General features: G+C 58.8%; 3 protein-coding genes across 3 annotated transcripts; all 3 read right to left on the reverse strand.

The window, feature by feature from the left end:
- Nucleotides 1-531: 531 nt before the first annotated feature.
- Nucleotides 532-8,705, reverse strand: FAM50A (family with sequence similarity 50 member A). The gene is made up of 13 exons (XM_037821405.1): nucleotides 8,577-8,705; nucleotides 7,606-7,690; nucleotides 7,412-7,511; nucleotides 6,883-7,028; nucleotides 4,018-4,094; nucleotides 3,803-3,869; nucleotides 3,628-3,689; nucleotides 3,348-3,424; nucleotides 2,963-3,017; nucleotides 2,716-2,764; nucleotides 2,553-2,623; nucleotides 2,341-2,451; nucleotides 532-2,149 (listed from the first exon to the last, which is right to left on the reverse strand). Exons 1-13 carry the CDS (start codon nucleotides 8,685-8,687, stop codon nucleotides 2,141-2,143), a joined length of 1,020 nt encoding a protein of 339 aa, XP_037677333.1. The 5' UTR covers nucleotides 8,688-8,705; the 3' UTR covers nucleotides 532-2,140.
- A 640-nt stretch (nucleotides 8,706-9,345) lies between these two features.
- On the reverse strand, nucleotides 9,346-14,923 carry GDI1 (GDP dissociation inhibitor 1). Its single transcript, XM_037821307.1, is given in 11 exon segments — nucleotides 9,346-10,050; nucleotides 10,139-10,193; nucleotides 10,295-10,439; nucleotides 10,726-10,897; nucleotides 11,363-11,462; nucleotides 12,062-12,193; nucleotides 12,489-12,687; nucleotides 13,172-13,306; nucleotides 13,422-13,521; nucleotides 13,665-13,772; nucleotides 14,810-14,923. Coding segments are annotated over 11 exon segments (1,344 nt in total). The 5' UTR covers nucleotides 14,855-14,923; the 3' UTR covers nucleotides 9,346-9,897.
- A 906-nt stretch (nucleotides 14,924-15,829) lies between these two features.
- Nucleotides 15,830-23,979, reverse strand: ATP6AP1 (ATPase H+ transporting accessory protein 1). Its single transcript, XM_037821472.1, has 10 exons — nucleotides 23,828-23,979; nucleotides 23,505-23,631; nucleotides 20,774-20,848; nucleotides 20,275-20,468; nucleotides 19,522-19,562; nucleotides 18,706-18,791; nucleotides 18,089-18,324; nucleotides 17,425-17,472; nucleotides 17,108-17,339; nucleotides 15,830-16,434 (listed from the first exon to the last, which is right to left on the reverse strand). Exons 1-10 carry the CDS (start codon nucleotides 23,977-23,979, stop codon nucleotides 16,225-16,227), a joined length of 1,401 nt encoding a protein of 466 aa, XP_037677400.1. The 3' UTR covers nucleotides 15,830-16,224.
- Between the last annotated feature and the right edge of the window lie 2,186 nt (nucleotides 23,980-26,165).

Raw genomic sequence — 26,165 nt, forward strand, 5'->3', positions numbered from 1 at the left:
TTTGGTCAAGATGATGTTCTCGATCCCACAATGCTGGGTCTAGATTCATCCCTGAGAATCATATCCCATGTTACCAAGGAGATTTACACCCCTGGGTGTCAGGTCCCACGTGGGGTTGACATCCTTTTTTAATATGAACAAGTTAGGGTGGTCACTGCCTAGACATCCCTGAAGATCAAGTGATTAAACTAGAGGAAGGGGCAAGATGAGATTTAACAAGAGATTACAATACTAAATCTTCATATATATATATACACACATACATATATATATATACACATACACACACACACACACACACACACACACACACACATTAGATGCTAGGAAATTAGAATAGCTAGAAGGAAATAACTGAAATGGTGGAACTGTAACCCATAACATTCTTTGAAATTTGCTAACGACTTGTTAAATTGCACTTTGAAAGTTATCACTGTTCTGTGTATATATTAAATTTCACAATAAGAAATGTACTTAAAAATGGTTCATTTTGTTATGCAAATTTGACGTCAGTGAAGCAATTAGAAAGAAAACCGACCCTGTGAGACCACGTCTGCACCTCGGACTGGCTGGAGTCCCCACGGTGGTGTGACAGCAGCCTGTGGGCGAGGCTTGGGGCACCCAAAAAGCTCACCTCCCACTGGCCAACCTCAGTCCTGCCTCAGTGCCCTCGCACTGGCTGTTCCCCTGGCCTGGGAGGCCCCGCCCCTGTGTCGGAATGGCTGACCTCCCATCATTCCATGCCAGGAAGGCCCCGACGTCTTGCCACCTTGGGTTTTATGTATTGCCCCCAAGCCTCCCAAGCTGTCCTGTGAACCCCAGATTTGTGTGGATCCAAGTTCCCAAGGAAGGGCCCCTGGGGCTCGAAGACTGCTGCCCTTCTTCCTTGGTGGGAACTCAGGCTGGCGCTGACCTCCCCATGTGGGGTCGGGTGCGCAAGACAGCCCTGGCCCTGCCAACAGGTCTGAAGGAAGCTTGCCCCTTCCACGCTCCTCCAGCTTGGCCTTCTAGATGGGTGCCGGGCCCCCTAACCGTTTCCTCCCAGGGACTGAGGGCTGTTTCCAGGCACCAGCTCTTCTTCCAGCCAAGGTTCAAGACGGGTCCTCAAGGAGCATGTTTCCCAAAGGGCTGCTCTTTTGCGGCTTCTCAAAAGGCAGGAAGGGGTTCACATCAGGGGCTCCTGGGAACCCAAGAAAAGTCCCATTCGGGTTCTCAGCTCCCCTCCAGCAGGGGTGTCCCTCTCTCCTGGGGAGCACAGGGGCCTGCCTGCTTCAGGTCCCCCAAGGGGAAAGGGGTGAGCTGTCTGCCGGATGGCAGAGGGCAGGGGCCAGGAGTCCACCGGGTTCCATCCAGGGACAGCAAAAGGGACCAGTCCTGGGGCGGTCTGAGTAGGGGGTGGCCCAGGGCCGTGACTCCCAGCAGCCTCCAGTCTTGGGCCTGGCAAGAGAAACTGGGATGGGACCTGAGGTGTTTCCATTGCTGTGGGAGGAAGGTAGGGGGGCTGGGAGCCCCCTCCCAGGATAGCAGTGACCCCCTAGAGAAGGGGCTGCTGGGGGGCAGAAGGGAGCTGAGGGCCTGGAGCAGATGGCACCCACATGTGTGCTCCCAGGAAGTGCTCCCCCCCTTCCACCACACTCACAGTCCCTTCCAATCCCCACAACCAGACACGAGGCCAAACACCAGATGACCCCATTTCTCAGAAACTTCCAGAACAGGCCGATCCACAGGACAGAAAGCAGATCCGGGTTGCCAGGGGCCTCATCCTGGAGTGAGGAAAATGTTCTGGAACTAGACAGCAGTGACAGTTGCACAACCTTATAAATGTGCTCAATGGTGTACACTTTAAACTGGCTCAAACGATGGATTCTCTGTCACAGGACTTTTACCTCCATTACACACTTTTTTTTTGTTGTTGTTGTTTTTTACACAGAATACACTTTCTCTCGGGGCAGGTGCCCCGGCTCTGCCATGAGTTTCTTTATTGTAAAAGAAAAAAGCAGCAGATGACAGGTGATGAGCAGCGACCGTGACCACCGTCCCGGGCTCCCCACACACCTTGGCTCAGGAGAGGGAGACGCCTCGGGTCCTGGGGACACAGGGCTGAACCTGGAAGAACCCAGGCGTGCTGCCTCCACGGCGTTCACCGGATCTGCGGTGGGGGGACAACAGTGATGACAAGGGGGCAACAAGCAGGGCCCAGTGGGAGGGCAGAAGGGAACAGAAGGGGAGCCAGGGATTAGCAGGGGCTGGCTGCGGTGGCGCCTCTGCCACTCGAAAGGGGCACAGCACTAGGGGCACCTCCGAGGGCTCCCCGGCCGCCCCCATCAGCTCCCAGCTCACCGTGTACTTGTCCCACTTCTTCTCGGGGTCGTAGGGCTCCCAGCGGCTGGCTGGGAAGATGTGCTTGTTCTTCTCATACCAGCTCCGCAGTACCACCTTGCCCGTGTGTGACTGGAGAAGAAAGTTCCGGAAACTGCGGTACCTATGCAGGCTGAGGGTCAACCCCCAACTCAGGCACAACATGTCACCCCCACACCACGCCACCCCCGCACCTCATCCTTCTCCACAGTGGCATCGCTGAGCAGCCGCACGTCATCGTGGACGTCGAAATTGAAGAGTGGCCCTGTTGGGGAGAAGCAGCCATCTGCCCTGCCACCCTGGCCACCTCCTGGGCTCCCGCTGGGGTGGCACGGGGTGCTGGGCCGCCCCACTCACCGCTTTTCCCTCTGGCCTTGGTGATGATGAAGTCATAGAAACTGAGGTGCTGGAAGCCAAAGACAGGAGAGGGACAGTGTGGCCGGCCCCATCACCTCAGCTTCTCCCTGCCTGCCGCCAGGCCTCAGGGCCGGCACTGGCCAAGCCTCCACACACCCCTGGCTCTTGCCAGCCCGAGTCTGAGAAACCTCCCGCAGGAAGCCCAGGGCTGAGGGCAGGGCGCTGTGGGGGATGAAGGAAGACTCACGTGAGGGATGATCAAATCCTCCTTGATGTACATGAGCTGCTCCACCCCAGCCGACCTGCAGTCACACAGGCAGCAGGGCTGGGCAGCCATTCCCAGGGGGCAGAGGGCAGTGGCCCCAGAGCCAGGATACAGGGGTGCCAAGGCCGCAGTCCAGAAGCAATGCGGTTTGGGGAGCCTCGGGCCCAGACCCTGCCCACCCTCCCAGATCCTCCACCTTTGGGCTAAAGAAGCAAGGCCAGTGTGCTCCCATGCGAAGTGTTCTAGAATGGGATGGAAGGAAAGCTGGGCCTGATCATCCTCCCAGGACCATGGCACCCAGACAGTGACCCCCTAGGGCTCGGGTATGTGGGCTGAGACTGCAGGCTCCATGCACACACACCCCTACCTGACCTCACTGAAGTCTTTGCGCAGAATTTCCAGAGCCTTCTGCAGGAACTGCTGCATCGTGTTGCCTTTCTTCATCTGCAGGGAGCCACAGATCAGGGAACGGAAGGTGGAAGTCCCGAGAAGGGCTCTCACAAGGCAGTGGCTCGGAGGCCCCTGCCCGAAGTGAGGGACCCCGGAGCCTTGGGACAGGCCCAAGCCCCCATCGCCCCCGAGAAGAGCCAGGCCTTCTTCACTGCTAGCCCCAGGACCCCCCAGGGGCAGCCACCACCAGGGCCTACCTTGACCATCCGCCGGTGTCCGGAACCATCCCAATAACTGAAGGTGATCTCGATCTCCTCACCTACAAACCAGGACCGTCCCATGGTGCTCTGGACCCAGGTGTCACCGCAGCCGCCACCCATGAGCTTGCTCAGGGCTCAGGGCCCCACCCAGCCCACCCTGTCCAGAGCTCACTCTTGATCTTCTCCTGCTTGGCTTCCCACTCCCGCCGCAGCTCTTCTCGGAGCCGGTTCTCTTCCTCCTGGGAAAAGAAAGGGACAAAGGAGTGAGGCCCCGGGCGGCTGGAGAGGATCAAGGGCCTCCTCCAGGGCTGGGCCAGGGTCAAGGTCAAGGTGAAAGTCAAGATCACAGTCAAGGGCACGGTCTGAGTTGGACCAGGCATCCTTTACCTCACGGTCTCGGTCCGGCAGGAAGCTCGTGTCCACATCTGGGTTCTTTCCCAACTTCCTTTTCTTGGTGGCGACCTCTGGAACGAGCAATACCAAATGGGGGGCATCAACACGGCTCAAGGCTCAGCTCAGATGCCACCTCCTCGGAGGTTTCCCTCATGTCCTGGAGGTCCCCTCTTCTCCCAGACCAGGCTCCACTACACAGGCCCATGCTAGCTCCTTCATTTAACTTTTATTTTTTAACTTACTATGTTGACACCATCGTACCATCCGTTACCAGAACACAATGTGCTAGCTTCCTCCCAGCACCTGCCAAGCTGCCCCTGCCAAGAGGCATGGGGGCCAGGAACATGAGGCCAGGTCAGCCTCGATCGCCATAGCCACTTAGCAGACCAGGGGCCACAGGGGGTGGCTGTGTGCCCCCATACCCAATAGCTCCCAAAAGAGGCACAAGGGTTCCTCTGCCTCAGGTGAGGAAACTGAAACTTGGGAGAGCTCTGTGACCGTCTCCAATCACTCAGCAGGTAAAACACGAGTCAGGTGGGAGCAGGCAAAGAAAAGGCCCCTGAAGCAGGCTCAGGCCAGGGCCTGCCAACGTCCAGAGCCCGGGACTCGGTTTCCCCCATGCAGATACGGATGAAGCAGGACTGTGTTTTGTCAGACTGCTGGTCTTGGGGCCCCGAATGTCCTTTAACGTTACCAAGGGCCCCAAAGGTCTTCGGTTTGTGTGGATCTGAGCCATGGATATTCGCAGAACCAAAAATTAAGGCGGGAAAACATGTGAGGCTTGAGAACATGCAATCATGTGCACCCTGAGCTGTCAGAGGGAGGATGCTGGCACATGTCAGGTGGCCTCTGGAAAACTCCACTACACATTTGGGGGAGAACCAGTGCAAGAAGGGCAAGTAATGCTGCAGGGTCAGTGTGTAAATGGCACTGACCTCGCAGACCCCTAGAAGGGTCCCGCAGTCCCCCAGGGGTCCCTGGGGTGCACTTGGAGGACCGCTGACCTGGAAGACGGGTCAGAGCTCTTTAGCTTGACATACTAGGGAGAGTCTTGAGCTTGGCTGTACTGGTTTGTAGACATTATGTCCCCAAAAAGCCATGTTCTTTGATGCAATCTTGTGGGGTAGACCATACTAGTGGAGACTAAGTTGGAACGTTTGGATTAGGATGTTTCCATGGAAATGCACCCCACCCAACTGTGGGTGATAACTCTGATTAGATAATTTCCGTGGAGGTGTGGCCCTGCCCATTCAGCGTGGGCCTTGATTAGTTCACTGGAGCACTATACAAGCTCAGACAGAAGGAGGGAGCTTGCTACAGCCAAGAGGGACACTTTGAAGAATGCACAGAATCTGAGAAAGTAGCTGCAGATGAGAGACAGTTTGAAGATGGCTGTTGAAAGCAGACTCTTGCTCTGGAGAAGCTAAGAGAGGACAAATGCCCCAAGAGCAACTCAGACTAACATTTTGAAGAAGAGCTGTGGCCTAGAGAGGAACGTCCTGGGAGAAAACAATTTTGAAACCAAAACTCGGAGCAGACGCCAGCCATGTGCCTTCCTAGCTAAGAGGTTTTCTGGATGCCAATGGCCTTTCTGCAGTGAAGGCACCCTACTGTTGATGCCTTACTCTGGATACTTTATGGCCTTAAGACTGTAACTGTGTAACCAAATAACCCCCCTGTATAAAAGCCAATCCATTTCTGGTATTTTGCATTCCGGCAGCGTTAGCAAACTAGAACACTGGCTGCATGTGAGAATCACAAGGAAAGCTTTAAAAAAAGAGGCTGGGGCCCCATCCCAAGCTCCCTGAAATGACCCTTTGGAAGTGAAGGACAAAAGTCCATCAGCTAGGGTTCTGTAGGAGCCCCAGGGACACACAGTGAAGCTGCCCTTTCTCTAGTCCCGTGCTGCCCAAGAAGGGAGCCCTTGGCCACACACAGAGGCTGAGGAGCTCACATGGAGCCAGCATGGCTAGTGCTATCATGGTGAAACTATGATACTTTAGATCCATCAGGTTAAATGCAATTCTGTGGACACCGGGTTAAACATACGTATCGCTGATGGTTGTTTCACCTACATGTTTTTACGTATTTTAACGTGGCTCCTGGAACAGACAAAAGTGAACCTGGGCTGGTGGCTCGGCTGCTCCCCATCCTGGCACTGCCCCCTCATGCCGCCATCTGCCGCTCCCCTCTGAGCGGCTGCCCACCCCAGCCTCAGGTCCTGCCACCCACCACCCCTGTGGCACCATCCTTTTGAGAACAGCTCAGGCCTGCCATCCGCTTTCACGGAGGCCCATCGCATGATGCGACACGGGGCTCAGACATGTGGCATGCTCAGGCATGTCCACTGCATCTTCCAACTGTACACGCTCTCCTGCCCCACCTGTCTTCTCTGACGGTGATGACCGTCACCTCGTACGGAGCCTCCCTTGCCCCTGAGCTGAGCAGGGGTCAGACCCTGGCCCGGCTGAGGGGCTGTGTGGCCCCTAGCTCCTCGCTGGCTTCTCCCTCATTCCCCAGCTCACCCACGTTGGCCCCAAGACCCCCTTCTTTCCGCCTAGACCTGCTCTGTCCATGTAGTGGCTGCTGAATTTATATGGCTATGTCAATTTAGGCTGGAAGATGCCTTTGAAGGGCAGCTGTGGGAGACTTCTTAACCAAGTGGCCCCTGCCAGTGGCTGCACACCCAGCTGTGACTGTGAGCTGCCGGAGGTGACCCCCCACGTGGCTCTGCAGGTGGCTCACTGTCACCTTCCCACACAGGGGCTCAGGACCGTAAACACAGCAGACAATCGAGGCCAGGGTGGGTAGATTTACTTCTCTGTTCTAGAACCCTGGGGGTCCCAAGCCTCCCCTTACCTTCCTTTTCCAGCTTCTCCTCATCCATGACCATGTCCTCTTCATCCTTGGCTCCCTTTTCTTCCTCTTCCAGGGTGAAGGACAGGCTGGAAATCTTGCGTTTGGCCTCCTTTTTGTGCTCCTTCTCTCGCAGCTTCTCCAGCTTCCTGCCAAGGCACCAGGGACCCTCAGGCACTCGGCCTTCACCCCATGGCCCCTTTCCTGATGTAGAACCACCTACGTGTGGTATGAGGGGCCCTGGGTCTCCCTAGCACCCCAGCGGGGTTCTCCTTCCCTGGAGCCAATCTGAAGCTTACGGGCAGGGCTTTGGACAAGACAGACATACAGAACCCAGGTAGAGGAAAATACGACCAGGGGACCATGCACAGGAAGGTCACACCGCAGGGGTCTTCCCTGTAGGTAGTGAGAGACATGTGCAGCCATGCAGATGCTAGGCCTGGTCCCAACGCCGGAACGCCCCTCTGGCCTCTGAGAGCCCCTGAGAACTCTCTACAGCTTGATGGCAGGGTCCACCGGGAGAAACACCCACAGCTGCAGCTCCTTGGACTGTTCCTTCTTGGCCAGCTGCTTCTCGCGCTCCTTCACCAGCGCCTCCTGCTTAGCCTTCATATCGTTCAGGGTCACGAGACCTGAGAAGCAAGGAAAACGTGGGATGGGGGTGGGGGTGGGGGTCACCCCAGGGGCTGCCCAGCCTGGGGAAGAGGAGGCCCACACCCCACTCACCCACGGTGCTGGACTTGAGCTCCGCTTCCACAGCATCGTAATGCGCCGAGAACTTCTTGTCAATATTGGATTTCATGATATTCTCCTGTCGGAAGGGAAAGCGGCAGTGAGGGCCGCCCTCCACCCCACCTTGGGTTCAAGTCCAGGTCTGCCCCGGACCTGCTACAGTGTGACTTTGGAAAAGCCAGGGCCCCTTTTATTGGTGGATCTAAGGGCCCCATGTGGCTGCGAGGGACTGGGGCCAGGCTGGCTTCTTCTGGAAAGTGGGCTTGCTTCACCCCTCCAGGGCTCCCACTGGGCCCTGGCACCCCCTCAGGAGCTGTGGGCCTTCCTGACTGCTTTCTTGCCCAGCCCTAAGCTGGGCCCCCACACACCCAAGCAAGGGGTGTAAGAAAAAGGTGATGTTGATAACAGGGGCCAAAAGGCTGGGTCCCTCAGAGCCTCTGCATAGCCTCAGCGCCTCTGCATAGCCTCAGCCGCCAGCTGCTGGTGGCAGATCCATCCCTCCCTGGCCAAGGACTTCCAAAGGAGGCACAGGGAGGTGGCCGACAGAGAAGGAGCCTCTGCTCCCAGCCCATCCCCCGAGAAACACCCAGAGATGGTGGGGCCAGGGCAGGAAGGCAGAGTAAGAGAGAAGTAAGCAACAACTCATCTTCTGGCCAGTCTTCTCCAATTGCTCAAGCCCAGGGCTCCTTCCCCCTGGGCCCCTAACCGCCCACTCTCACTGGCCACCCATGCCAAGCCCTGCTGAGACCCCCGAGGAACAGAGAGCAGGGGAGGCCCGTCCCACCCGCACGGCCTCCGACGCCGCGGCCACGAGGCCCATCCCGCGCCGGGCGGGGGGGGGGGGGTCACAGGCTCTCCCCAGATGTCCCATCGCCCAGATGCGGGAAGGGGGTGCCCCTGGCGGCCGGGGGCGGCGCGCGCTGTGCATGCTCTGAGGCCCGCCCTGCCCCCCGCGGGCCGCGCACCTCGGCGATGCGCTGCTTCATTTGCTCCATCTGCTCACGCTGCTTCTCCCGCTTCTTCATCAGGTGCATGGCGCGGCCCGCCTCGCTCGCAGCGCCCTTGTACTGGGCCATGGCGGCGGCAGCAGTGGCGGCGGCGACAGCGACCCAGAGAGGTTCGGCGGCAGCGGCGGCGGGGCAGGCAGCGGAAGCGCGCTGTGACGTAGGCCATAAAGACACGCTGTGGGCACCGCGCCGACGCGGCCCTGCGGGGAGCCCTGAAAGGCTGTGAGCTGGCGGCCGGGCCACGTGACCCCGGACTCGGCGGCCTGGGGCCCTGGGGGCTCGGCGATCCCCGGATGAGAGCTACCACCCTTCCAGGTACCTCCGTTTGGCCCCAATGCCAGCTGAGGCGGAGCCCCGGGGCCTGGGACTCTCCGACCCCGGGACCCTCCAGCCCCGCCCAGCTCCTCGGAAATCAGGACTCAGGCTGAGGTTTCAACACAGTTTTATTGGGAGTCTGTTTCCCGTGAAAGACACTATAGCGCGGGGAAGGGGGCACATTCACTTTGCAAGGTAAGGGTTTCCCACCACTGAGGTAAAGGCGCGGGCTAGGGCAGGGAGCACTGGGGCTGGAATCCATTTGTCTCCCTCCTTTTGCTTGGTTCAAATCTCTCTTCTCCCTCAGCAAGTACCAGAGGATGCAAACGCAGAGACAAAAAAAAAAAAACAAACAGCAGACCCCACACCTCGACCCATGCCGCCCCCTCCCAGGCTGAATTCTTCCGGGGCTGGGGGGGGGGGGCGGGGCGGCTCCGGCGGGAGGGGGCGCGCCGCTCCCTTCTGTGCTCCGACGGGGTGGGGGCCAAGTTAATAAATCAGAATAAATTGGGGGGGTGCGACTTTTGTGCTGGGAGGGCCCCTTCTCTCCAACACACAAGCTAGTTGGTGGGAGAAGCAGGGATGTCTCCAAAGGCCACTACAGTGGGGTAAGAGCAATAGTGGGGAACTGAACTTTTTCCTTCACGTTCTTTGCAAACAGAGCAGAATGAGGGGTGGGGGGGAAGAGACACACACAAAGAAAGGGACCCTCTTTTCCCAGGATAAAGGAGGGACCAAGAAAGAGGATACTACCCGCCCCCCTATCTCCCAAACCATCACTACGGTTAAGGATTTGGTCAGTGAATAAAATGAGGTGGGTGATGGGGACTGTGGTGGGGGGAAGCAGAAGATTCTGGAAATAGGAGTGCCCCGGCCAACCCCCCCTGTCTCCATGGAGGAGAACAGATGGAACAGAGTGGTGCAAGGAGGGGGGCACCTAGGGCTGGGGTGGGGCCAGAGGCCATCACTGGTCAGCTTCTCCAAAGACATCATTCTGTTTGCGCTTCATGTTCTCAAAGTTAAAGGCTGAGCCTGCCATGCATTTGTAGATGTCATTGATGTCACTGCAGGTTGTTTTGAAGTGTGTGGTGGCATCATAAAAGCAGGAACAGAACACCTGGAAACAACCAACCAGGGGCCCAGGGTGAGGCAGAAGGGGCCCCAGGCAGGCAGCCGGGAGCTGGGGCTGGGCCAGGCCTGCTTACCTGGCTCTCGGAGCCATCATCGAGGGGCTCGTACAAGTCGCTGACGGCCACGAACCTGAGGGGCAGATGGGGGAGAAGGGAAAGGCCTGGTACCAGGCCTTCCCTGCCCTGGTCCCCTCATGTCCCCCATCTCCACCCCCCCCCCCAGCCTCTCACTTCTGGTCAGTGGGCTCCAGCAGCTCCAGAGCCGGCTCTACCTCCTTTTTGGGCTCTGCGGTCTCCACTGTGGTGCTTGCGATGGCGATGTACTTGCCCTGCGCAGCCACGTTGTGTGCGTAGGAAATCATGCACACGTAGATGTCTGCCCACGGAGAGCACTGTTACCAGGGGCCACAAGGGCGCAGCTCCAGCCTGCCCCACCCCTCCACAGTCCTGCCCCTCGGGAAGCACCAGAGCTGCTGCCTTTGCGGGGAGGAAGAGCCTGAGAGAAGCCACCCAAGCCCTAGGGCCCCAAGGAAGGGGAACTGCCATGTGGGTCCCATTTCTTCCACCGAGGGATCAGGCAGGGAGCCCCAAGTCTGATGGTGAGAGGCAGAGCCACCCCAAAGAGAATGCACTAAGGGAAGTCATGCCTCAGCTCCGGCTACCTGACTTCCTGTTGACCTGGTTCTGGGGGATGATGATTTGGCAGGAGTTGGCATAGCTGGTGTTCTTGATGGGGTGGCTGAGGATACAGATGATGCGGATAACTTGGCCTGCCTTCCGCACTCAATCCGGAATGTAGCTGGGGTCACAGATCAGCTGCTTGCAGCGGGCCACCTGTGAAAGCACCGGAAGGACTTGGCTCTGTCCTCTGGCTTCCCTAAGTGGTCATAGGGTGGGGACCAAGGCCAGAGATGGCAGCTCCAGCAGGCAGGGGGCTCCTCTGAGCTGAATGCACATGCCCCTCCCATAACACCTGGCTCTGCTCTGCACTGGGCCAGGAGGGTGCCTGGCGCTCCAGCCTGCTCAGGGACGGAGGCCCCAATAGACACAGTGGGGCCGATGCCCTCGGCTGAGTCACTCCAATTGGGAAAGCTCTCTAGACCCCCAAGACAGTGCGAGGGATAACAAGAAGGGCTCCATGCCTTCCCCAGAGGCCCTTGGCACTGAGGGGCAGAACTTCCCAGGGACAGAGTCACGGGAGACACAGGTCCTCTCGGAAAGTTGGCTGAGCCCTGTCCAAGCCCTTATGACTGCACGGCGTGGATAAAGCAGAGCCACTGCACACAGGGGCCGGCTTACCTCCCCATCTGACTTCACTCCCACCACCTTGCCATTCTCCATGATGATGTCATTCACGGGCTTGTTCAGCATATATGTCCCGCCATAGATGGCACTCAGTCTGTGGTGGCAAAGGTGATGGTGAAGCCCCCTGCCAGGAGACCCAGGGCCTCGGCACCACCGCGCCCTCCCTCCCCACCAGTGGGGTGCAGAGACCACCACCCCAGGCCAAGCAGAGCTCAGAGCCCCAGCTGTCCACCCTGGCTCTGTCACTGCCACAAAGCCAGGACTCGACTCAGGGTGCTTCTTCCTCTCTGATGCTTCTGCCCAGAATACTCCACAAAGGGCCAGCGGGAAGGGTGCCATGAGGGCACAGCTCCACGTGGAAAGGGCCCATGGAGCCAAAACTAATAGGCAGCTCCAGAAAAGAGCCAGCAGCTACTGGCCAACCCCCAAATCAAGGTTCTGGGGCCCCACGGCCAGTCCTGGCACTGCCCCTGCCTAAATTGAACCAAGCCAGCCACACTGGTGGAGATCTGGTACCTCACCCCAAAGTCAACCAGCTGTTGCTAGGCCCACGTCACCCAAGTATGACGCCAAGTCAACTAAGGTCACGGACAAGAAAGTGGAAAACCCTACAGAAATGCTGAAAGTGGCCAATTTAACTTCTTGGTTGTGGTCCCAACCTGCTAATACCAACTGATGAAAGCTATCTCTCACCTTGTAAATCCCTGCGGCAGTTCCCAAAGACCATACAGTGGGTATAAATATGGGCTCTTCCCATACCGGGCCAGGGATTCACTGTACAATTTGATGCGGTTGATGGTCTCGAGACAGGGCTGGTCCAGGTAGCTGAGGGGACAGGGGTCAGGAGAAGATGCTCACAGAGCAGAACCCCTGGCTCACTCCCACCCAGACGCCAGGCCATCCTCCCCACCACCCTGAATGGTCTGGGAATGAAGGATGGGAAAGGAAGGATACCGGGCTGAGCGGGCAGGGAAGTAGGAGAGGAGGAGAGGAGGAGGGGAGGGAGGGGAGGGAGGGGAGGGCAGAGGAAGCCACAGACGGGTGGGGTGGGTGGCGGGCCCAAGGATGTTCCTGTTGCTTTGGAAAGGAAGCCCTGCACCCCATCCCAGCTTCCCCTCACTCATCGGTGCGATAGAGCGCCAGGGAGTGGCCAGTGAAGTCAGTGACATCCTGGCCCAAGTCAAACTTCCGGTAGGTATCATGCATGCTGGTGGTCTGAGGGTCGACCCCTTCAAAGGTCTTGGGGTCGTTCTCATCAAAATTTGCCACAAACACCAGGAACTTGCGGAAGCGCCGCTTCTCAAACATGCCCATCAGATCTGAGAGAGACATCACCAGAGGAAGTTCTCGGCACTGAAATGTAAGTCTCTTCTTCCCACTGAGGTAAGAGCCAGAAGCCAGGAGCCCTAGCTCCCGGGGGAGTTCTGGCACTGACACTCTGGGACCTTAGGTTAAACTCCCTATCTCCCTCAGCCTCAGTTTCCCCATCTGTACAAAGAGGTGGTGGGGCAGGACAGGCTCTAAGACCCGCCGGGCTCCCACACTTGGAGAGGCTTCCTTGGTCAAGTGGAGACTCTTTCAGAGGCTGGGAGTTACCCCTCCACGCACCCTCTGGGTCTGCACTTCTCTCCCGCTGATGAGCCTGAGGCGTGCGGGGGGGGGGGGGGCAGTGAAGAGACAGCCAAGCCAGGGACCCAGGGTACGGCACTGCCCACGGAACAGGAACTGGGGCCACGTTCTCCCCAGCCTGAGAACAGCCCATCTCCCACACACTGTTCTCTGGCCTAGGGCAGCCACACTCACTGGAAGCCAAGGCCTCGGTCTCCGTGGACGGCACCTTGTAGATCTTGTCCCCCTTGTAGACAAAGCTGCCCTCGACCACCTTAAAGTCCAGGTAGCGAATCACTTCTGTGTACAGCAGCATCTTCACCAGCTGCCCTGGGGGTGGAGAGGAGCAAGGTCAGGGGGGCTCCCTCCTCCTCCAGAGCCTGCCTCCTCTCTGGTTCTCCTGATCAACCACCACCACCCCCAATCCCTCCACCATCTCCCTCACCATTGGCCATGACAAATTTGGGAATCAGGTCAACGTTCCAGTCTCAGCCCTGGCCCATCGATTCAGCGGGCCCCTCCAGACGCTGAAAGCGTTTATAGAGCTGCAAGCAGGAGGAAGAGAGACACCTCAAGGCCTGTCCCCTCTCTCCCTAACGCCCGACCCCAGTGCCCGGAGAGGTAGGGAGCGGCCTAGACCCGCGGCTGCAGGGTTAAGGGAGAGGACCGGGCCCAGGCAGAGCCTCACCTCCTCCAGGGGTGCGATGGAGGAGCTCTCTCCCCCGTAGTAGGGGTTCTGGTCCATGTGCAGCACCTTCTTCCCGTTCACAGACATGATCCCAGACAGGATGCATTCCTGCGGGAAGAGGGAGCACTGCCCACACCTGCCCACCAGCGGCCCCAGCTGCTCCCTATCCCCCAACCTGAGGGGGGAGCCAGCACGGGGAAGGGCCCTGCCTGGGGCGGGGACGGCTCCTCCCGCGCCACCTTCCCGGGTTAATCGCTGGTCCTAAAACTGGGTGGCGGGGGGGGGGGTGGCGGGCGGGGTGACAGATCACCTGTCTCCTGTCTCCTTTGTCACCCTGCGGAAGCCAAGAGGGAAACAAGGAGCAGAGCCTCCGAGAGATACACGGACAGCCTCCCTGCCCCTCGCTGGCCGAGGAAGTCCTGTATGTACGTAGGACCAAGCCAGATTGGCAAATAAAACATAACGGGCCACAGCGGAGTCGGGAGGAGACCCCGTTAGATCAAGCAGTGGGGGGAGGCTCCGCTTGGGCCTGGCGATCGACCGCCCCAGCCGGGGCTGCTCTTTCTCCGACAGCCGCGGAGCCCCTGCCGCCACGTCTGGGCCCCAGGCTGGGGGCGATGAGTCAGGGGCCCGACTGTGCTCCGGGGAAGGGGGGAGCTAAACATCCTCGCCAACCCGTGTCCCCAACTCAAGGACAAAGGCTGCAGATCCTCCTCAGTGTTCCGTCTCCATGGGCAACTGGGGTGGGGGAGCGGGAAGTGGGGGCGCTGCCCCCACTCCTGCTTTTTCGGGAACATTTCCTGGGTCCCCGGGGCCCGGGCGACGCGGGGGAGACAGGCTGAGGGGGGGCGGCCCCGGGTAGCACTTCACCTCCCCCACCGCACCCCGCTGGGATGGGCGCCAGCTGGGAGGGGGCTCCGCCCGGGTGCGCTGCGTTTTCGGGGCGCGGGGCGAGGTGAAGAAGGCCAAGGAAGGGGCGACAGGCAGGAGGAGCCCTTTCGAGGCGAGGGCACCTCGGCGATGGGGTGAGGGCGACGTGGTGGGGATGGCCACGGGGGTGTCCTTTCGGAGAACGGCGAGCGCAGGCGGGGGATGGAGATGGGGCGGGGGGTGGCTGCAGCCCCTGAGCCCCGACGCCGACTCACGGTGAGGCCGGTGCCCAGCACGATCACATCGTATTCCTCGTCCATGGCTCGGGCTTCGGTGTCAGCGCCGGCCACGGCTCCTCCTACTTCCTCACCTCAGCCGCCGCCGCCGCCCTGGACAAAGAGGGCGGCGCGGCCGTCAGCCGCCCGACCCCTCCGCCGCGTCAAAGAGTCCCGGCCACTCCCCACCCCCGCACCGCCCCTCGGACGGCCACTCTCCGCCCCTGCGCGCTCCCCCAGTCCAGCCACCGGGGTGGCAGGCTCGAGGTCTCACGGGGGCTCCCCGGGCGCGGCCCCGGTATGGAGATACCCGCCCCCCGCAAGTCCGGCGGGGGGCGGGGCGGGGGTGCGCACGGACGGGGCGGCCGGTGCTGCGACCTGGGTGGGATCCGTGCGCGGGAGCCGCGCGCCCCGCCCCGCCCCGCCCCCCGGGAGGCTTGCGCGCGACCCCGCGACGCGGGCGCACGCTGCTGCGGAGGCTCCGCCGCGAGAGGGGGAGGGGGAGGGGAAAGGGGTGGGGATCGCTAGTCGAACAGCAGCCCCCGCGGCCTCCTTCGGGTTGGGGGCTGGGCCAAGGGGCCAGAGTCCCGGCGACCGCCTCTCTCCCGCGGAAGATACCCGCCCCGGGCCTCGGCACCGCCCCCGCCCCGCCCCCTGGTACCCTAAGGAGTGAAGGTCCCTGCCCCGCGCCGCCTCCCCACCTGTCGGCCTGCTCCCCCTCACTTCACACACACCCCCACGTGGCAGGGCTGGCCGACATCCGGAGCCCTCCTCCCGCAGCCCGCGCAGTGCGGTGCCCAGCGCATCCCTTCTACCGGTGGGGAAATCAGGAAGAGGAGGCCCGAAGCATGGCGACCCATTTTTATTTTATTGGGAAGAAAACACAACTGAGTACCCCGGGCCCCCGCGCCAGGCACTCCTGGTGGGGAAATGCCAGGCCTCCAGCGATCACACCCAAACCACCTGCCATGGAGACCCCAGAAAGAAACCCCAGTGTACTGTTTATTTTTAGCACGACATTACCAAAGAACCTGACCGAATAGGACAGCCAAGCAGAAAGAATAGTGAAAGAGCACGGCCGCCGTGGCCCCCACATTTAGGGAACCCTAGGCAGCCGGGGGAGGGAGCGTCTGCGACACAAAAGCACTATGAACAGCCAAAAGGCGATGTCGGCCAGACGGGAATAAATAAGGAGAAAAGGTGGGTGGAGAGGAAGGGGTCCCTAGAACTCTTGTCCCCTCCTCTTTGCAATGATGGAAGCCAGAGATTTGTCTAACATCTATCTATGCAGAATATGGACACCTTGTCAGGAAGAGGTCAGGGCAGGGAGGGGGCCGTCCCAGGGAAGCCCCTCAGGGGGCCGCAGAGGAGAGGGGGCAGGATGGGTGGCAGGGTGCTGGGGCTCCATGCGGGGGTCAGATGACCTGGGTGAGGGAGATGGAGGGGCCCTTGTGGTTGTCGAAGCGGTCCATGGTCTTGAGGCTGAGCAGCATGTGCAAGCCGTAGGTGAATATGAGGAGCATGGCCAGGGAGGTGAGCAGGCCCATCCAGATGCCCGGGGAGAAGAAGCCAGCACAGTCGCTGGCATAGGAGAACTGCTCGCCTGTCACATTGAAGGCCTGGATCTGTCGGGGTCGGGGGACAGGACACAGGTCAGAAACCCCGCTGGGACCTCTGAGCCCCCACCCCCATCCCACCCCTGGCAAGGGCTCTGCTACCACGACTGCACCAGTTGCTATATATTATGCTTCCCAGATAAAGCCATGTTCTTTGATACAATCTGGGGGGATGGGAGGGTGGGCAGAAGTATTAGTGTTGATCAAGTTAGAACCTTTGGATTAGGTTGTTTCCATGGAGATGCGACCCACCCAACTGTAGGTGATAACTCTGATAAGGTAATTTCCATGGAGGCATGGCCCCACCCATTCATTGTGGGCCTTGATTAGCTCCCTGGAGTCTTATAAAGGGGCTCAGAAACAGAAGGACTTTAGAGCAGCTGCAGCTAAGAGAAGAAAAAATGCCCCAAGAGCAACACTCTGGAGAACGCCATTTTGAAATGTCACCTGGGAGCAAGCAGACACCAGCCACGTGCCTTCCCAGCTAACAGAGATTTTCCAGACACCATCGGCCATCCTTCAGTGAAGGTACGCCCTCACTTGGGACACCTGATGGCCTTCAGACCGTAACTGTATAACCAAATAAACCCCCTTTATAAAAGCCAATCCGTTTCTGGTGTTTTGCATAACGGCAGCATTAGCAAACAGTAACAGTGACTCTGGCTCCCGCCCCTGCCTGTACCTGGAAGTCCTGGAAAGTCAGGTCCCAGAGGGAGGGCTGAGTGCGGGGCACCAGGAGATTGCCTTTCTCGGGGAGGCTGCTGATGTACTGGCAGTGGAAGGAGTAGTTGCTGGGCCCAGTGACCTGCGAGGCGCTGAAGTAGATGATGGAGCCGTTGCTATGGATTTCGAGGTGCTCCAGTGTAAACCAGTGCCGGGCCGACACCGGGTAGAAGCGGTTAGCCAGGATGAACCTGGGGGAGAGCCCGGGGTGGTCAGGTGGGCTGGGAGCCGGGGCTGCCCCAACCTGCCCACACCTCCAGAGTCCCCAAGCCTCACCTGAAGGTCACCATGGTACCAAAGAGCTGCTCGTAGGTCAGTGCGAGCCTGCCGAATTGGAGTCGAAGATGCGTGGTCAGGTGCACGGGAGCCCCTCTCAGGCCTCCTCCCACCTATGCCACCCCCAGAGCCTCACAATCAGCCGAAGAGCTCATGCTCCCCATTTTAGAGACGGGGAAGAGAGCTAGGAGCCAGAACCCAAGTCTCCCAACTCCAGCTTCTGGCTCTTTCCTCTGGGGGCCCAGAGCCCACTGACCCCCTTCCTCTGCCTTTCAGCCCCACCTTGGGGCTGCCGAGGCGTCTGGGTTGGACTTGGCAGGTGGGGCAAAGGCAAACGGAAGGGTGGCCATCTCTCAAGCCACACAGGAAGGGCATGTGAGACCCAGAATTCTGGGCCCAGGGCTCTGAGAGGTTCTGCTCAAGGGGGAGGCACGGGTTCCAGGGTACAGGGAAAACATTAACAACAGAGGTCCAAACTGGGGGCCACAGAGCCCGGAGGAGGCAGAGCTCAGAGCAACAGCCCCATCCCCAGCCCCCTACACCCCACCACAGCAACCCCACCCCACCAAGACTACAGCTGTGCCCGCCTCCAGCATGCAGTCCCAACTTGGGCAGGCCCATTGCCTCGGGCAGCACAGCTCCTCCCCAGCCACAGTCCCCTCACCCAGCAGAGGTATCGTTCCAGAATGAGCCAGTCAGGTTGAGATCCTGGCCAAAGGTGACAGAGGTCAGGTCCTCCGTCCGGCCCCCGTACTTCACAGAGAAGTTCTGGGCCCAGAACAGGATCCGGGGGGCCGTGTCGTCATAGCTCACGGGGCGATGGGGCACCTCTGGCAGCACCAGCCTTTGTAGGAGCTGGTGACCAAGGCCTCCTGAGACCATGGCCATGTCCCGGGTCACCTGTGGAAACACCCAATGGGTCTCCTCTCGATGGCCTGGAACCAAGCCCTGAGCCGACTCCCCTGCTGCCCTCTGCCTACCAGGTGATGCTCCCCAGCACCCTCAAAGTCCCAATGGGTGGCCGTGGAGGGCCCCAGCCACCCCCCTGGGAAGCCTTGCTCAGATCCCTAATCCCCGACACATATGAAGCACTCTGCTTGTTTTCATAGCACCGTAACTCGTAAGGTTCCGAGGGCAAGATTCAAATCTGCTGGCTGTAGGAGGAAGCAGGCTGGAACCTTCCTCCAGGCCTCCCTACCCGATGTGGCCTTTGCCCAAAGCTCCCCTGAGACTATACTTGCCCAGGGCCCAGGATCTCCCCATGCGAACGAGGGTGTGTACCCAGGAAGGGCGGACGGCTGTGAGGGCTGCCGTGTACGGGATGTCTTCCAACTGGAGAGTGCTCAGCATGTGCCCGATGACCTCATCTGAGGGGAAACAGGCAGAGCAGAGAACTAGGTCACGTGGCCGCCCCACTTCAAGACCCACTTCCCCCACTGCTGGGCTCCAGCCCCATCAGAAAGTTCCAGGCTGCAGAAGTGTTGCTATGGCCCTCGGCCGCCTCTCACCAGGGGACTCATGCTGTCAGTTGCCACCCCCCCACCACCATGAGGCTGTGGGGTCACTGGGTGTTGGCAGGGCCCATCAGAGGTCTTCACCGTGCAATGCCCCCTGCCATCAAACCCCACAATTGGCCTTTTGTCTGTGGGGGGGAGACTGAAACCCCTTTAGGGAGCCCGTTCCCCATCAGCCTTTCACCTGGCATTTTCAGCAGCCACCCATGATCCGTGCCAACAGCAGCTGTTTCCCAGCCCCCCCCACCCTCACCCCAGCCTCCCCCAGCACCATGGTGGCTTCAGGTCCCTCAGTGGAATGTGACTCTATACCTGTTCAAAATTGTTTTTCAAGATCTTACTGGTCTGTCAAATACAACACCCCAGCATTCGCTCTGACGGGGCAGCTCTCTTCGCAGACCCCCACGTGGAGGACTCCTGACCTGACCGCCAGGCAGAGCCCCGGATGGGGGGTGGTGAGGCCCAAGGGCCACACGCGGTGTCCCAAAAGCTGCCGCAAAAGCAGTCCAGGGCCCCATGGGGCACAAGGAGAAGCCAGGAATGGGTGTCAGAGAAGGGGGTACCTGTCCCCAGTGCTACTCACCATTGCCTGTGAGGACTTCCTTTGGAGCCATCAGGCCAGAGCTATCAAACAGACAAGAGCATTAGAGGCCCTCCTTGGGAAGAGACAAGATATTCAGAGCCCCTCCTAGGGAAGAAACAAAAAAGTTAGAGCCACTCTTGGGAAAAGACAAGAGTTAAAGCTTCTTCTTGGGAAGAGACAAGAGGAAGACCCTCCTTAGGTAGAGACAAGAGAGTTAGAGCCCCTCCTAGGGTAGAGAAAAGACAGTTAGAGCCCCTCCTTGGGTAGAGTCAAAAGAGTTAGAGCCCCTCCTTGGGTAGAGACAAGACAGTTAGAGCCCCTCCTTGGGGCAGCCCTGGTCCCAGGTCCCAAACAGCTGGCTTGCCTGCGCCCTTCCCCACGCCAGGCCGGCCTTTCTCCCACACCTCCCACTTCTCCACCTCCCCGCAGCCTCTACTCAAGGCTCGCTGTCCTTTCCCACTATCCCCATCGTGGAACCTGCAAACTCCAGCTAGGTGGCTCTCCGGAACCCATGCAGAACCCCTGCCTGGCATCCCTTCCCACTTTCTCGCCAGGCAGCACAGCCCAGCTCCAGTCCCTGCCACCCACTCTGTTAGCAGCTCTTGGCTGTGAGGGGCTGTCCCTGGCGGGACCCATGCCCAACTTGTATCTGTAGCCCTGACAAGCCCAGCTCAGTGCCGGGTCTGACTCCTGAGCACGCCCAGGGCCCAGGCCTGGTGGCCCCCTGGCCCGAGAGGCAGGGAGGGGCCCTACCTGGCTGTGTAGGGCAGTCGGATGAGCAGCAGGGAGGGCAGGCTGGCACTGAGTTTCAGCTCCCGCAGAGCGGCCAGGTCCACGTGCAGGGGGGTGGCCCCAAGTTTCTCCTGCAGGTAAGTGGTTAGGGTGCTGACTGCATACCAGTCGACCGCGGGAAGCACCAGTGAGGAGGCGGCCAGGTTTAGGGCATTCTGGGGGAGGGCAGAGGGGAAAAGGCTGAGTTGGTGAGGGGCTGGGGGCCATGGCCAGTCTCACTGTTGGTTGCACGCTGTCACCAAAATGTACCCCCTCAAAGCCTCTCCAACAGCTCTCCTCTGGCAAGCCATGCTCATGGGGAGTCTTAGTCCAGGTCACAAAGAAAGCCTTCCCAATTCCTACCTCCATCCCTGATCCTCAGTCCCCAGCCCTTGCTACCCACCATGCCAGGGTCTCCTAGAGGTACAGTCCTTCTCAAGCTGGGCGAGGGCGTGCCCCGTAGCTGGGAAAGGACTCCTACCTCCAGGTTAGAAAAGGCGCTGTCCTGCTTGTTCCCAAACACGCCACCGTAGGCTGTGAAATCCTCAATGCTCAGCTGGAGGGGAGCAGGGGGAGATGGCCTCGTGAGGCTGGGCAAGTGTAAGGGACTAAGGCAGGGGCCAGGAGCACAAACCTTCCCTGCACGCTCTCAGGCACCGCAGAATCTCATCTAGAGCTGGATCGGCCTGCTTAAGCCAAGCCAGGGCACGCGAGCCCGGGTGGGTTTGGTGGGGCATGGGGGTGGGGGCACGGAAAGTTCTCTTGCTTCCCTCCAGCCCTTCTTGGCCAGGGTGAGAAGCCATCGAAGGCAGTCATGGGGTGGGAGGAAGCCTGCGGCCACTGACTTGTGATCACCTCAGGAGTAGGAGTCAGCCGCCTCGTGTCTGGCCAAGAGGAACTGGGGAGTGAAGAGAGAAGCTGAGGAGGGGGCTGGGATGGGCAGCCAAGGACGTTCGCTGGACATCCCCTGGGACCGACTCCAGCAGCAGGGGAGCCCTTTTCAAAGGAGCTTGGGAATTCCCTGTCCCCGCCGGTTTTCGGTAGAAGGGAAGAGAGAAGTGGAGGTCTCGGAATGTACCAGAAGAGATGCACTAAACTGTCCGGAGCCTCCCCTGGCCACAGTACCCCCAACCCTTTCCCTTTCCTCCACAACCTGGATGTCCTTCAACTCCCTTTCCTCCACCCCACCCCACCCCACCTGCCGGCTCCCTCTGGCTTTCCTCAGCCAGATCTCAAGGCAAGACAACTCTGATCAGCTCTCCTCACCTCACTCTGTTTAGTACATAAACTTGCCCGCCTCCCTCCCTTCCAGACAGGAATGCTGACCCTGTTCGGCCACCTTGGCTCTCTGTCTGAAGGCCAGGGAGTGCCGAGATGTGTGGGAGAAAGAGAACAGGTGTGGTGTGTCGTGTGGGGCTGCCTTCTGCAATCAAGACATTGTGCTGCTCCCTGCTAGAAATGGCCAAAGGCTTCCAGTGGCACTTAGAAAGGCAACCAGCCCTCCTTCCTCCCTGGCTTCTGAGGCCATCCCTTCTCTCCTGCCACTACCTTGCACTCACTGCACTGCAGCTGCACCAGCTCTTCCTTGAGCTCCCCACGAGCATCCTTGCCCAGGGCCTTTGCACCTGCTATTTCTCCATAGCCACGGGGCTCCCTCTCTCACTTCATTTAAGGTCTTTGCTCAGGGATCACCTCCAGATGACCCCAGTCACTCTGTCCCCTTTAAAGAGTCTTCGGTTCATAAGGTAAAGGAAGTATAGAATGTAAGCTTTGTATCATTGTTGAATCTCTTGCACTTCTCAGCTGCACTTAATAGGATTACATAAAAGAATGTTCTTGTTCATGTGAAGTGTATCTGTGCATTATAGTGTTTGTTCAAGGATGTGTGCAGCTAGCTCTCATATGTTCAGAAGACAGAGCAATAGATGATGGATGATAGATAGGGAGGGAGGGAGGGAAAGAAAAAGCGATGTGACAGCATGTTAAAGCTGGTGGATTGGGCTATCGGGGGAGGGGGGTCAGGGTATGATGGAGTTCTGTGTATGGGGTTAGTATTGTTTTTGCAACTGTTCCTATAACTTTGAATTTATTTCAAAATAGAAAAAAAAGTCTTGGGTTAACCTGGCGAATGAATAAATGAATGCATACCATGAAATGGGGTACCCCAACTAGGTGTTTTCCAAAGATAATGGCAATTACTCTTCATGATCCTTTGAAGTATTTTTTTTAACAGATGCAGAAACTGGCACTTGCCAAGACTAGCTCACTTTGGATTTTTTCATTTTCACTTTGCGTTATTTCCTGAGGCTGGTAAGTGGCAGAACTAGACTGACTTCCAGTGTGACTGCAGTATCGACCGCCTCCTGGGAGAGCTACAGGCCGGCGTGACCGTCACCACCTCCCACCACGTCACTGCCTCCCACCACTCGCCTAGAGAGAGTAACCGCTTGGGGCTTCGGCGGAAGGAGCTCCGCAGGGATGCACACAGGGAAGGAATGGGGCTGAGATTCCACAGCCTCCCAAGCTCCAATTCTACGCTGCCCTAGAATCCTCTCAGGCTCCATGTGCTGCCTTTGGGGGCAGGAAGACTTGGGTGGGAGGGAAGACAGCAGGCTGATTATGACCATGAACTGGTGGGGCCTGACAGACTCAGGCTGAACCCAATTCTCGAGTCTACAAACCATCGAACTTTGGCCAGTCACTACACCACTGAAAAACCTTAGTTTCGTGGGCAGGAAAATCAAGTTAAGGATGTCCACTTAGCCAAATGCATCCACAAGGCACCCACTAAGCGACTGTCTTTCAATTATCCCCATTATTATCTCCAGAGTTAGAATCAAGAGTCGGCCACCCACTAGCTGAGTGACCTTGGGCAGGCCACTTACTCTCCTTGGGCATCAGTTTTCTCATCTGTGCCATGGTGCCAATAACCCCCACTAGAGCAAGTCAAATAACACATCTAACCGGTTTGTTATTTAGCAGGCATGGGAGGTGCAGCCTCCCCCGCCCCCCAATCAAGTGAGTCCCATTCCCACCACTAGCTCTCACTCTTCCCACTGAAGCTTCTCCTACAGGGATTCCAAAGAGATGGGCCACACCTCCCTAGGGTGGGGACAAGGTCACTGAAGCTTCCCTTGGGGAATGGGGGGAAGGGTCCTGATTGCCTCCTGATGACGGAGGCCAGTGGGGAGAACAGGCCGAGGCAGTCGCACCTTGTCCTGCATGAACAGCAGCACGTTCCGGGGGCCCAGCTCCAGGGCGGAGTCTAAGTAGGTAGAGAGCTGCATGTCGCTGGTGATGTGGCCCTCGTGAGTGTCGGCCGCAGGAACCCACAAGCCCCTGGCACGAAATCAGAAAAGATGCTGTCAAGCAGGGGCCCCCAGCTCGACGCGCAGAGCAGTTGCGCTGACCCCGGCCACGCGCTGCGGGCCCCCACCCCGGGCAAGGGGCAGTGCCCCTCTGGGCTTTGTGTCCCTTACCTCGCCGAGGCCCCGCCGCCCTGGGAGCAGGCCCCGGCCCGGCCCGCCCCACTCACCGGTCACTCGACCACAGCACCAGCGGCACCTGCTGCTCCGCCGCCGCCACTGTCGCCGCCAGCACCAGCAGCAGCCACGGCATCCGCCAGAACGCCAAGGTCCGCCGCGTCCCCGCCCGCCCCCGAGCCGCCGCTGCCACCGCCGCCATCATAGCCTCAGCTACTACTGCCTGGGTCGCCGCCGCCGATCAGGTGACCGCCGCCCCCACCCAGACCCCGCCCCACGCCGCGGGCCGGCTCGCCGCAGCCGCGGATGATTGGGCGCAGCGCACGCCACTTCCAACCGCCATTCTTCACTGGTTGGCTGTACGTGTCTTCGGGCGCGCACGTTCCGAGTGGGAAAGGGGGCGGGGCCGAGCCGCCGGCTCCCACCTCCAGCCCACCCTCCCGCTTCTGCCACAGCCGGCCGGGGAGGGGGGTCGGGGCCGGCTGGGTTGTGGGGGCGGGGTCGGCTCCCAGAGCCCACGCGCGCGCGTTGGCCCTACCCTGCTTTCCTCCCCTTTCTGCCTCGGATGGCCGCGCTGGTTTCCGTTTGCAGCGGATGGGCCCTGTCTGATCCAGTCCAGGGAGAGGAAAAGGTGCTCACTTAGCGCGAAGGGAAGCGGAGGGTCCGGGAAAGAGAGCTGATAACGAACCTCCCAGCGGCGGGGGAAAGCTTGCTTGGCTATGTCAGCGGCCAGTGCTGCCTGAGGGAGGGTCAGGGGAGAACGGAAAACTCGTACTGAGCAACAGCCGGCGACTTTGGCAAGAGCGATTCCGGTGTGAGGAAGTGGCGACAGGGTGGAGGGTTGTGTCCTTTCTTGAAGTTTGCCTCGGAGGGAGGAAAACCACGAGTGACAGCTAGTCGGAAGATGGGGGACACTTCCTCAAAGGATTTGGGAGACTTGCATCTTTGTCGGTGCCACTTTTGGCTCCCCAGATTGCTGAGAGTTCAAAGCAAAAAACAAAAACAAAAACAAAAAAACGAAACTGGAATCAAATAGCAAAGCAGCAGCTATGCATGCTGCTTTATTTAGGAAGAAGTGGCATGTCTGCAGCTTACTTTGAAATACACCGGTGATAGCGTGGAGAGAGGTCTGGAGGCAGAGACAGGTGTGAGATAAAGCACAGATAATAAAAAGTTAGAGGCAGAATCCAGGGGTGGGTATGTGGATGTTCTATGTCAAACTTTTCCAACCTTGCCATATTTTGGAATTTGTCATATTAAAAATGCTGGGAAAAGAAGGATTGGCAGTTCCCAGTGTTGGCAAGGATATGAGGAAATAGGGCCTCTTTCTCACAGTGGTGAGAGGATGGGTTAGTTGGTTCAACCTTTTTGGAGGATGATTTTGCCAACATTTAACAAAATATAGTCTATTTATGACCTTTAACCATGCAGTTTTGCTCTTAGGAATCCATCCCACAGAAATACTCACCTAAGCATGGAATGTCTATGTAAAGATGTCCACCGAGGCCCTGTTTGTAGTTGCAAAACCACTGGGCACTCATGACTGGATCCAGCCTCTGCTGCCACCACTCCTGCCTCACGGCCCCCAGCTCGCAGGTAATTTGAGAAGGAGGCGGCCGAAGACACCCAGCATCCCCAGGGCTGGGCATCTCATTGGCAGAATTGAGTCTGTATCCAGAGCCCCAGATGCAAGGGCGCAGAGGAGTGGGGTTGTCCTTTTTCAGCCCTTGCAGCACAGGAAGCCCACCAGAGGGAGATGGGTGCTAGGTGTGGGAGCCACAAGCCTACTGGCTCATACCTGTCATCTCAACTCAGCCTCACATAGCTTATCCATCACCTCCACTTGTCAGAGATGGATTATGAGATTGTAGTCATGGTTGTCACAGATGTGTTTCAGACTAGGACAGTGGCAGTGAAGCTGGAGAGAGGAAGTGGGCTTGACAGGACTGGTCAAGGAAGATGGAGTGGTCCAAGGTGGCCCGTAGGTCATGCTGACTCGGACACCCAGAGAGGAGGTCAGGTGGGAACATGTTAAAGTCGGGGCACCTCTGGGACTTACAGGGAGCAATCACAGCAGGCCTGAGCAGAGGTGAAAGGTTTGCACTGGAGCGTCCCTTTATCCCCAGAAGCTGTGGGAGGGCTTTTAGCCTGAGTAATGTGATCCATTGGACTTGTATTTTAAAGGATTACTGTGGCTGTGGAGAGCAGAGTGGACTTCAAGGGAATCAGGGTGACAGCAGAGACCCGTAGGACGCTGTCGTAGTCATCCGAGCGAGAGATGGCAGGGGTGTGGGCTGAGGGAGAGGGAGGAAAACATTGCCAAGATGGTTGCCTAAATGTCGAAGTCCAAACTTTTCTGTCTGGCCTGAATTCAAGGTTTTCACCAAACTG

Source organism: Choloepus didactylus, chromosome X (genome assembly GCF_015220235.1).
Source record: "Choloepus didactylus isolate mChoDid1 chromosome X, mChoDid1.pri, whole genome shotgun sequence".
In the NCBI taxonomy this organism is placed as follows: Eukaryota; Metazoa; Chordata; class Mammalia; order Pilosa; family Megalonychidae; genus Choloepus; species Choloepus didactylus.